At 38.7% G+C, this 12,343-nt stretch overlaps 1 protein-coding gene across 1 annotated transcript in view; it reads left to right on the forward strand.

The window, feature by feature from the left end:
• KDM7A (lysine demethylase 7A) overlaps positions 1 to 12,343 on the forward strand; it is a 76,047-nt gene that overhangs the window by 32,346 nt on the left and 31,358 nt on the right. The window contains exons 2-3 of the mRNA XM_018046869.1: positions 3,011 to 3,096; positions 9,059 to 9,176. Coding sequence (XP_017902358.1) covers positions 3,011 to 3,096; positions 9,059 to 9,176 — 204 coding nt within the window. The remainder of the gene's footprint in view (positions 1 to 3,010; positions 3,097 to 9,058; positions 9,177 to 12,343) is intronic.

A 12,343-nucleotide genomic window follows, 5' to 3' on the forward strand; every position in this document is an offset into this window, starting at 1 on the left:
TTATTTCCTTAATACTTAATAGAACTTTCTTGTGAACCCATCTGGGCCTGGGATTTTTTTGAGGGTGGGATAATTTTTAATGTTAAAAGTAACAACTTTAGGACTATGCACATATTTTTTCCTTTGTGACTCAGGTTTGCCTGTCTTATATTTTCTAATCTTTTAGCATAAAATCATTCATAATACCCTCTTTTACATTTAGTATCGATAGAATCTATAGTTTTCTCCCTCTTTTCCTTCCTACCACTGGTTATTTATGTTTTATCTCATTTTTCGTAAGCTTGCCAGAGGTTTGGCAATTTTATAAGTCTTTTCAAAGGATCCGTTTTTGGCTGCAGTGCTCTATTGTACCTTTGTTTCCTGCGTCATCAATTCTGCCCTTTTAGTTTTCCTTCTGTCTGTCTGTTTAAGGTTTATTTTGCTATTCTTTTTGTTACTATTTGAGGTAGATTTTACTACTTCATTAATTTTAACCTTTTTTTCCCGTAATGCATATATTTAAAGTTATATATTTCTGTTTACAAGTTCTGCATTTGACACATTTTGTTACGTAGCATTTTCATTACTGTTCAGCTCAAAATAATTTTTAGAGTTTTGTTATGATTTATCTTTTTACTTAGCTTAGTTATAATATTATTTCTTAATTTCTAAACACATGAAGATTTTCTAGTGTGCCTTTTTTGTCATTGCTTTCTCTCTTAACTGAACTGTGGCCAGAGGATTTCTGATTTCACACCTGCAGACCTGACTGTGGCCCAGCGTGTGGCTGCTGTTAAGAATGGCCTGTGTGTGCTTGAGAGGGAGGCTGTGTTCTACGGATGTTGGGTGTAGGGTTCTATAAATGTTCATTAGGCTATGTTTTTTTAAATTCTGCAGTTCAAACCTTGTATGTTTCATAGATTGTGTTTTGCCTACGTATTCTGTCAGAAATGTTGCTCTACTTTTCTTGGCTTTTCCATTTTTCTTGCATCTCAGACTTGTCTGTGACCATCTTCCTTCTGCCAGAAGTACATCCACTGGCATTTTCTTTACTGTGGGTTGGATGGAGGTAAACTCTGTTTTGGTTGTACAACTGTTTTCCTCCCCCCTCCTTCTTGAAACACATTTTAACTGAATATTGAATGCTCAGTTAATAGCCATTATAGGTTAGCAGCTAGTTTCTTTAAGCACATGTAAGGTATTCTAATGTGTTCCAATTTTCATTATTTCTTTGAGAAGTCTCTCATCTTTGCACGTAATCTGTGAAATTTCCCAACTTTTGTTTTCTGCAGATTTACTGTGATGTGAGTTGACTTTTTATTCATCCTGCTTGGGATGTGTTGGGTTTCTTAAATCTGGAGATCAGTGTCTCATTATTTCTGCAAATTTGTAGCTGTTAGCTCATGATATTGCTTCTGCCCCTGTTCTCTCTATTTTACCTTCTGAGGCTCTGGTTAAATGTATGTTACATTTTCATTTTATCCTTCATGATTCTCACACTCTTGTTTGTATTTCCTGTCATCTCATTCTCTTTGCTGCATTCTGAATAATGTGACCACCATCCATTTCACTGATTTTCTCTTCCACTGTATCACCTGTCAACCGATACCCCCAAATTCTGTGTTAGTACTGCTTTGGCTCTTTCAGGTACTACTAATTGTGGTTGTGTTTTTGTTCTGAAACTTTCAGGGAATACAAATGTGTAAAATTTCACCCTAATAAATTACTTAGAAAGTGAGCAAAGCTGCTGTGGTCTTTCATTGATGAACTATTCCTGTGCTCAAGATGTCATGATATAGTTTTCGAGTTCCTAGTTCCCTCAATCTTCATTTAAATGCTGCTGCTGTATACTCCATGGAATAGAGTATTCCAGATACAACGCCTCACACTAATTTAACTGGTTAATTAGGGGTATGAGACCTAATGCAGAATTGTTAGGACTCAGTGCGCTCACCATGTCAGTGATGTTACCCAAATTTTCTAGCCACTCTGGCTGATGACGACCATATTTTACAGTTAGGTGTTTTAATCTACCCAGGAAAGGGAGGCAGAGAGAAGAGATCCAAGAGAGAGAGGGTTTGTGAGCTCTCTGGTGTTACTTCTTAAAAAGACAGTAATCCTGTTGGATTAAGGCCCCCTCCTTATGACCTCACTGAACCCTTATTACTTCCTTAGAGGCCCTATCTCCAAAACATAGTCACACCGGGGTTTACAGCTTCAGCATGTGAATTTTGGAAGGACACAAACACATTGAGTCCATAGCAGGTAGCATTTACATAATGGTTTGAGGGTCTTACGGTTTATAATTACTTATAACATTATAAATAAAATATATATTTATAAAATAAAATATACTTATTATGTTATAAATATGTTATACTTCTGATGTCTCTACTGCTGCTAATAGTGAATTTGGGTATATTCTCAAATATACCCAAATAGTGGTATATTTGGGTATATTCTCCTCCACAGTTATTCAGCAAATATGCAGAGAAAGGAGGCTTCCCTGGTAGCTCAGCTGGCAAAGAATCTACCTGCAATGCAGGAGACCCCAGTTTGATTCCTGGGTGGGGAAGATCCACTAGAGAAGGGATCGGCTACCCACTCCAATATTCTTGGGTTTCCGTGGTGCCTGAGCTGGTTAAGAATCGGCCTTCACTGTGGGAGAGCTGGATTCGATCCCTGGGTTGGGAAGATCCCCTGGAGAATGGAAAGGCTACCCACTCCAGTATGCAGAAGTGAAGTGAAGAGAAGTCGCTCAGTCCTGTCCGACTCTTTGCGACCCTGTGGACTCTAGCCTACCAGCCTCCTCTGTCCATGGGATTTTCCAGGCAAGAGTACTGGAGTGGGTTGCCATTTCTCCAGTATGCAGAGAAGAGAATAAAATTTATTCTTACACGAGTTTCTCTACTCTTCAAAATACATTGGTGAGATTGTTGTACGTTTCTTAGCTAAATTCTAACCGATCTATTATAGTTAAGTAAAGATTTTTACCTTATTTATATGCTGGCCTTATATTTCTTTCCCTTAGCTGTGTTGGAGTAGAAGAACATCATGCCGTTGACATTGACCTGTATCACTGTCCCAACTGTGCACTTCTACATGGTTCCTCCTTGAGTAAGTACTGGAAGCTTAAATCAAAATTGGAGTTTAGAACTTAATATATACATGACAATACTTAATGATACTGACTAGTTATGTTATACCCACCAAGAACTATAAGAAAGATTTTTCTGAAGATATTGGGAGTGCAGTTTTTGTTTGAATTACTAACTTATTTAACAAGTCAAAGCATTAAGTGAAAAAACCACTGTTGTTCTTAATTGCCAGTGCAAAGCGCCATACTCAAAATACATATTTTTCAAAGCTTTCAACTTGAGAAGTGAAATAAACTTTTTCTGATTCTGGCTGTTTTTATCTCTCAATGTTTTTTTAAAAAGGATTGTAACTAGACTTACTGTGGTGATCATTCTGAAATGTGTAGAAATACTGAATCACTATGTTGTGTACAAGAAACTAACACAGTGTTGTTGGCCATTTATGTTTCAAAGACAAAGGCTCATAAAAAAAGAGAACAGATTTGTGGTTACCAGGGGCAGGGGTTGGGAGTGGGGGGCAAGATTGGATCAAGGTGATCAAAAAGTACAAACTTCCAGCTATAAGATAAATAAGTACTAGGGCTATGCAACATATAAATATGATTCAGCACTGCTGTATGTTCTTTGTGAAAGTTGTTAAGAAAGTGGATCCTAAGAGTTCTCATCACAGGAAAAAAAATTTTTTTCTGTTTATTTTCTGTCTACATGAGATGATGGATAGTCATTAAACTTATTGTGGTCGTCATGAAATGAGGTATGTCAGTCAGACCATTATGTTGTATAACTTAAACTTATTCATTGCTGTATGTAAGTTATATCCCAATAAAACTGAAAGAAGAAGAAAAAATCAGTACTATTTGGGACAGTGTATAGGATAAGACTTTAATGCACACGTGCAGTACACTTGGGGGAAAAAATTAGGGCACTGACATGCCAAGGTATTACTTCTGTTGTCCGAATTAGGTCCTGCTGTTGAGTATGGCCTAGAGTCCTGTGCCGCTGTCCTCTGTGATGAAAGCAACCTTCCAACAGTTCTTGTCCTGTCCCAAGGACAGAGGCCAGACCAGCTCTCTGCCTGCATCGTCCTTTCTGAGGGCTGAGGGCTTGGGCAGGGAAGCCACACGTCTTCTGGAGTGCACCAGCAGCACATAGGAAAGGAGGCAGCGGCTGTGTAGTCGCTTAGTCGTGTCTGGCTCTCTGCGACCCCATGCACTGTTGCACACCAGGTTTCCCATCCTTCACTATCTTCTGGAGCTTGCTCAAACTCATGTCCATTGAGTCGATGGTGCCTTCCAACCATCTCATCCTCTGTTGTCCCCTTTGTCGTTAGCCTGTTACAAATGCTTCAGAATATATTGGAACATTAGTTATCGTACAAATGTGAGAGCAGAGAAGTGATTTTAAAAAGGCTTTGGGATATATTGTAACTGTTCTCCTAAAAATTTAGACTGCATCCTAGCATTTTTGTGTTCCTAAAACTAAAGGGGAAAACTGTAGACTTAATCATTTTAGAATTGTACACACTTGGGTCAGACGTGGGTAACATAGACAATCTCTTTTTTTGAATTCAGTTTTTCCATAGTACTTTTTAAAAATAGAAATTGTGTTCTCTGGTTATAGGCAAGTGATTTTTCAAAAGCAACTTAGTAGCAACTGACTGCTTATCTGTTTTGTTAGAAATATCAACACCTTACCTAGTTTCTAAGAGATTTAGCAATTTAAGCTGTATAAATGTATTGAATCTTTTTTTTTGTAAAATACAGATTATCCTTTTTGTTGTTTCTGCAGTATAAAATTTGAGGTTAGCAAATTGGTTGAACATGTATAATCAGTTGTTACATGTATAATTGACTGATTTATTGTCACAAATTAAAAAAAGATATTTACTCATCTGTTTGGCTGCAGCGGGTCTTAGTTCCAGCCTGCATGCTCTCTTTGTGGCGTAGGCTCAGTAACTGCAGCGCAGGCTCTCTAGTTGTGACATGTGGGCTTGGTTGCCCCACACATGTGGGATCTTGATTGCCCAACCAGGGATCGCACCCATGTTCCCAGTAATGGAAGGCCGGTTCTTAACCACTGGACCACCAGGGAAGTCCCATAAATGTTTATAAAGTTTCATATTATGTAGTGCTGAAGTATGTAGTATATAACTTGAAGTAATTATTGACCAAGTGTAATTCTTGGAGGAAATAAATAATACTGGTTTGTTATATCAAGAAGAGAACAGAACTGAAATGTAAGTTTCAATTTGGAATTTTAGTAAATAACCCCCAAATGAAATAATTTGAATTTAATTTCTATGAAATGTTATATGGGCTACTATGAATCAGAATAATGTAGTATTTAAAACACTGCTCCATGTAATGCACTCTTATTTTCTTTTTTCCTGTGTGATTTAATTTTTTTAAAAGCTTGTCATGCTCACTAAATTGATTTCACAATCCATAATGGATCATGAAGCTACACTTTGAATAACAATGCTTCAAAGGGGAGCTCATTGACTATTACCTGCCCCTTCATATTCTTCTCATCCTTGAATAACATAAGATGAGGCATGGACTGTCTTCTGGGCAAAAAGTCTGACTCTAAGTAGCCATAAGGAAAATACTCCAGATCCAGCAGTCTGTTTTATCCCGTTTTAAGGTTCCATTGCCCCTCCCCTCACCCTCACACCTAGTTTGGGTAATCCCTTTTGGACATTTTCTGTCTTGCTCTTAAGCCTCTCTTACTTGCTACCAAAGATGTCCTATTTCTTTCAGAGTTCCCCAGGAATCTTTAATACAGATTCCATTTAGACAGTAAAATATTCATTAATATGGTGAATTTAGACTTTACCTTCTTAATGGGAATTAAGAACTATGTTCGAGGACCAGTCTCAAAAAACTCAGCCCAATACTTAAACACATATTCTCAGTGCTCCTCAGGCACATGCAATCCAAATGCAAAATTTTCTCTCCTTTCCCTGTGACCACTATTAAAATATTCTTTCGCTGGCCTCCTTCCTTTAAGAAATTCAGTCAGCTCCTGCAGTGACTGATTTGATGTGTTGAGGATGTTGGTCCAACAGGACATTGTAGCCTTCTGTTAACATCCTGCAAGTCAACACATTTAAAAGGAAAGAAAAGTAGTTGGCAGCTGATTGATTGCCCCAGACACTGTGCTGAGAAGTACTGCTAATAGATTTGTTATCTACTTTGATATTTGTAACACCTTGATGTGAGAAAAATGATATTACTAGGTCTTTGATGTAGCTGTTTGGCAGAGCTGGAGTTTGAATCCGTAGCTGTCCAATCCCAGTCTGTTTTAATTTTAATCTGTTATGCCAAAATGAAAATTAAAACAATGTAACATCATTATTAACTTTCAAATGGGCAGTTTATTCTTTTTCTTTTTTCCCTTCCTCCCTCTTTCCCACTGTTGGCCAGGTGGTTTATATGTATTGGTGAGAATGGGTTACCTACCACTATTTGGGAGGCAGTTTTGTAGTATGTAGCCAGAAACAGATTTATGTATATAAATATTAATTTCATCTTTGTTTAAAGATGCATCTTCATTTACATCTTAAAATTCTAGGCTGCCTTTAAATTGTTTTTGAACATTTAATAAGGAGAAAATGCCCATGATAGTAAAGATAAGCATAAACATTATGATCCTAGCTGAAAATAAAATGGGGTTATATATCTGTTTATATGTAAGCAAAAAGCCTGGAATGAAATACCTTTGAATCATGTACCTTTGATTTGTTTGTTTGTTTGTTTTGTTTTTTGACTGTGTAGCGAGGCTTGTGGGATCTTAGTTCCCCACCCAGGGACCGAATTAGGGCCCACAGCAGTGAAAGCACAGAGTCTAACCACTGGATCGCCAGGGAATTCCCTAGAAGTGATTTTAAGTGAGGAAAAAAGAACACACACACACACACACACACACACGAAGCTTGCCTTAATGGTCTTTTCTAGGAAGGTTGCTTAATGATTGTCAGTTTTTTTCCACAAGGTTTTTTTAAAAAATGGGACTTACTGTCTTCCATTTGAGGATCTGACTGCCATAAGTTACTTGGGAATCTTGTTTGAGACTTAGATATGAAGGAACCTGATTTCTACCCCTATTGATTATTTATGTGTGGCTTGTCCTTATCCTTATGAGGATCCAGCAGTATTTTATTATTATGATCTTTGTAAGGTGAAGGGTTTGAAATAACTTAGATTCATAGAGTTGTCACCCCTGCCAAGGTTTTATTATGAAAATGTTCAAATATCCAGGAAAAGTTGAAAGAATATTACCTCTAAACCCACCATCTAGATTCCACTATCAACATTTCACGTTACTTGTTTATCTCATATCTGTCCACTAACTATCCCACTGTACATTGCCCATCTTATTTTTTTATTCCATCTAAGTAAATTTTAGACATCAATACAGTTCCCGGGCTTCCCTGGTGGCTCAGATGGTAAAGAATCCACCTGCAATGAGGGCTGCTGCTGCTGCTAAGTCGCTTCAGTCGTGTCCGACTCTGTGCAGTGACAGAGACCTGGGTTTAATCCCTGGATTGGGAAGATCCCCTGGAGAAGAGAACGGCTACCCGCTCCAGTATTCTGACCTGGAGAATTCCATGGACTGTAGAGACCATGGGCTCTCAAAGAGTCAGACATAACTGAATGACTTTCACTCACTCACATACATTTCCCAGAATTATGGAAGTTTTAGGCTTAAAAGTGATTAAAAAAAAAAAAAAAGATGTAAAACTGAAATCTTACCTTGATGCCACACAAAAGATGTGCAGGTGGTTCCACCCTGATGAAAAGAGGAATGAATGAGATCCAGAGCTCCAACCTCAGTCTCTTCTCCATCTTCCCTTTTATTAAGGGTTCTGCAGCACAGTCTGAAAAATAGAACATTTCCCCTTCATTTCCACATCGAGGACACTGCACCCAGACATGTTGCAGAGTAAGTTGGGGCTTCCCAGCTGGTACCAGTGGTAAAGAGTCTGCCTGCCAGTGAAGGGGCTGCAGGTTCAGTCCCTGAGTCGGGAAGATGTTCTATCGGAGGATATGGCATCCCACTCCAGTGTTCTTGCCCAGAATGTTCCATGGACAGAGGAGCCTAGTGGGCTCCAGTTCATGGGGTTGCAAAAGAATCAGACAGCTAAGTAACTGAGCATGCACACACATGTGCAGAGTAAGTTGTGACTAAACTAGGAGTCAAAGCCAGGTGTCCTGATTTCGTCTGCTGTGCCTACTCGAGTCTCAGCCTCCCAGAGCTGTCGACTCACAGGATCTGAGCGTTAGAATGAGCCCTCCGGTACTGATTCTGTCATCTCACTTGTGCTCCTTATATTATGATGCTGTTCCTGTGTCAGTGTAACCATGCTTATTTTGGGAATAAATCTTGACATAAAAGAGAAGTGACTGTGCTGTTAAAATAGATTTCTGACGTGAGATCAAAGGCCCTGTCCTGAGAGACTGATTTGGATGATCTATAAAAATCGTGTTATGACCTAATGTTCTAGTGACAGTCAAGATTTTAGAGTCTGTATAAATATGGGTATTATAAAAGGCTCAATCTGCTAATTTGAATTCCTTGGTTTAATTTTAAAATAATTTTTGAAGTAGAAAGATTTAAGGGACTTCCTTGGTGGTCCACTGGTTAAGATTCCGAGGTTCCATTGCAAAGGGTGTGGGTTCGAATCCTGGTCGGGGAATTAATACCCTGCATGCTGTGAGGCGTAGCCAAAATAATGATAATGATAGTAGACTACTATCATTAGTAATCGAAGGATTTTTAAAACCCCACAGTTAAACTGCCTATAGTTGCAGCATGGCATAAAGTAAACTTTACTTCTTCAACCTTAGAAATACATTTTAAAATGTGAGTTATTATTGTACTTCACAGTTGTCTCTGATTATGTAGACTATAATGGCAGAAAGTATGTGGTACCGCCAGTTACAGAGATGTGTTCTTCTTTCAATCTTCTCAAAATCCAGTGAAAAAGAGGAGGAACTGGCACAGGCACGACTACACGGAGATTGATGACGGTTCCAAACCAGTGCAGGCTGGGACTAGAACTTTCGTGAAGGAACTGCGTTCTCGAGTCTTCCCAAGGTACGGAAACCTGTTATGACCAGAAACACTTAAGAACGTTGCCTAGCTTGGTCCTTGCGTTGTCCGCCGGCTGCTTCTCTCTCTCCTTTGCCTCACCTCCTCTTCTTTTCACGCTCTGTTTTCCCTTATGTTTTCTGATCTGTCTCCACCCTACTTCTGCCAGAAGTCCTCACAGCCATTGCTCAGCCTCTGGTGGCAGCAAGACTAGGTTTTTGTTTTTAAATTTTTATTTTTTTAAGATAATGTATTTGAGTTACATGGCTTAAGAGAAGAGCGTCAAAAGCATTATGCAGCATTTAACCATGCTAATTTAGATCATTTCCTACTCACTGCCTGACATCTATTTAAAGTGATAATGCTTAATAGGCTTTTTACATGGGATCACATCCAGGCTTGTTAAAAAGGGGAAGTACAATTTAAATTGCAATCACAATATCACCTGCAGCTTATTATGGAATTATTTCAGATCCTGTAAGTATAAAACCCTGCTCTTTCTTTGTAATCTTGAGGATTCCTGGCCATTCCCCTTCCTTAAACAGAAGCATAAATGATAAGTGGCTTCTGTTGGCTCCCACAGGTAACAGAGAGAGAAAAAAATATGAAACAGTAATTTCCATGTGCTTTTTGTGATATTAAAGGCCCTGTTCTCAAATATTCTCTTTTATCACTATCAAAGTCATTGGAGAAATGTCTATTTTCATTGATTGATTTGGAGCCCAAGTTTTCAGCCAGTGTCTCTCGGCTGGCTTCAGAGACTTGTGAGTTCCCTAAAACTGTATAAACTATTTATTGTTGATGTATGAATGTGAATTTTTCAGGGAGAGGGGGCATAGCTTTCATTTTTTTAAATAGGTTTGTAACCCAAAAGAGTAGTGTCAAAAATCCTGGCCCAGTGATTCCTGTGGCTTCTCTGCCAAAGTGTTAAACACAACGAGTTAAATACAGATTACAGAGATGGTCACAAATGTCCACACTGTACTTATCATTAATTAAAGGTCTTGGTTTTATTTTGTATAACTCCATAAACCTCCACAGGCAGAGTGACAATAGTTAACTAAATCACACATATTCAATGGGATTAGCATAGAAATGTGTAAAATAAAGTGAATGGGTTATCTTCTCCACCCTTATTTTAAGACTTAAAGTTTTTTTGGATCCTTTTTTAATGTAAATGATAATTTTTAAAAACAGTTATGTGTACAGATGTGTGATGTGTATACACTTCTAATTTTAAAAGATAACATGGGGTTATGTTACACATATGTTGTGCAACTTGCTTTCTTTTTTTTACTGTTATATTTAATAGATACCCTTCCGTATATATACATAAGTTTATCTCACTCTTTAACTGCTGTGTAGTGTGCAATAGTGTGTGTGTGTGTGTGCATGTGTGTGTGTGTGTGTGTGTGTGTGTGTGTCTCTTCCATATATACGTACCATAGTTTACTTAACTAGCCCACTATGGTATAGTGTCCAGTTTTTTTCCTCTTGTAAGTAATGATGTACCTGTGTGTTTAAGAACTTGAACCTAAATATTTTTGATCACTTTCGTGGAGTAAAACACCAAACATTTAAGATGAAGGAGTACAAGAGATTTAAGATTTTCCTGTAGATTGGAGTTTAAGGAATTGTTAAATTCTCAGAGGCTGAGGAAGAAGGAACACTTGGGAATATTTATAGGGAAAATAAAAGGCAGTACAGAACTCAGTGAGTCAGGTAAAGAAGCTCTAAGCCTTCTATTTACATGACTGTCCAAGAAAAGTCTGTGTGGATTTTTTTAAGGCCTTAAACTGACCTACTGTTACTGAGAAGGTGGAATGATCTGAGCTCAGTAATTCAGAGACCTAGTTTCTCCTGTTATCTCCTTGACAGCTAGGCTACAGATAACATCAAGATAGCTAAGATCTGATTGTAAAAAAGGAAACTGTTGTGTTTAACCTATGATGGAAATGTTGCCCTTAACTTTCAATGTATAGCAGCTGCAATTCTGTGAACATTTGAAATATAAAATTGAGACTATCCATTTTTAGAGATCTCTGATTTATGGTTAGGGAACAGTCAACAAACTGGAAAATTCTTGAAGAGATGGGAATACCAGACCACGTGACCTGCCTCCTGAGAAATCTTTATGCAGGTCAAGAAGCAACAGTTAGAACCAGACATGGAAAAATGGACTGGTCCCAAATTGGGAAAGGAGTGCGCCAAGGCAGACTGTTGTCACCCTGCTTATTTAACTTCAGTGCAGAGTACATCATGCGAAATGCCGGGCTGGATGAAGCACAAACTGGAATCAAGATTGCAGGGAGAAATATCAATAACTTCACATATGCAGATGACAGCACCCTTATGGCAGAAAACTAAGAGGAACTAAAGGGCCTCTTGATGAAAGTGAAAAAGGAGAGTGAAAAAACTGGCTTAAAACTCAACATTAAAAAAACAAAGATCATGGCATCCAGTCCCATCACTTCATGGCATAGATGGGAAAACAGTGGAAACAGTGAGAGACTTTATTATCTTGGGCTCCAAAATCACAGCAAGTGGTGACTGCAGCCATGAGATTAAAAGACACTTGCTCCTTGGAAGAAAACTATGACCAACCGAGACAGCATATTAAAAAGCAGAGACATTACTTTGCTGACAAAGGTCCATCTAGTCAAGGCTATGGTTTTTCCAGTAGTCATGAATGAATGTGAGAGCTGGACCATAAAGAAGGCTGAATGCCAAAGAATTGATGCTTTTGAACTGTGGTGTTGGAGAAGACCCTTGAGAGTCCCTTGGAGAGCATGGAGATCAAATCAGTCAATCCTAAAGGAAATCAATCCTGAATATTCATTGGAAGGACTGATGTTGAAGCTGAAGCTCCAATACTTTGGCCTTCTGATGCAAAGAACTGACTCATTGGAAAAGACCCTGATGCTGGGAAAGACTGAAGGCAGGAAGAGAAGGGGACGACAGAGGATGAGCTGGTTGGATGGCACCACTGACTCAGTAGACATGAGTTTGAGCAAGCTCCGGGAGTTGTTGATGGACAGGGAAGCCTGCAGTTCATGGAGTAGCAAAGAGTTGGACACAACTGAGTGACTGAACTGGGCTAAACTGAGGGGACAGTGAAAAGGGACAGACAGACCACCCTTGAGTGCAATGCCTAGAACAGGTTAGTCACTAAA

Source organism: Capra hircus, chromosome 4 (genome assembly GCF_001704415.2).
Source record: "Capra hircus breed San Clemente chromosome 4, ASM170441v1, whole genome shotgun sequence".
Lineage (NCBI taxonomy): Eukaryota > Metazoa > Chordata > Mammalia > Artiodactyla > Bovidae > Capra > Capra hircus.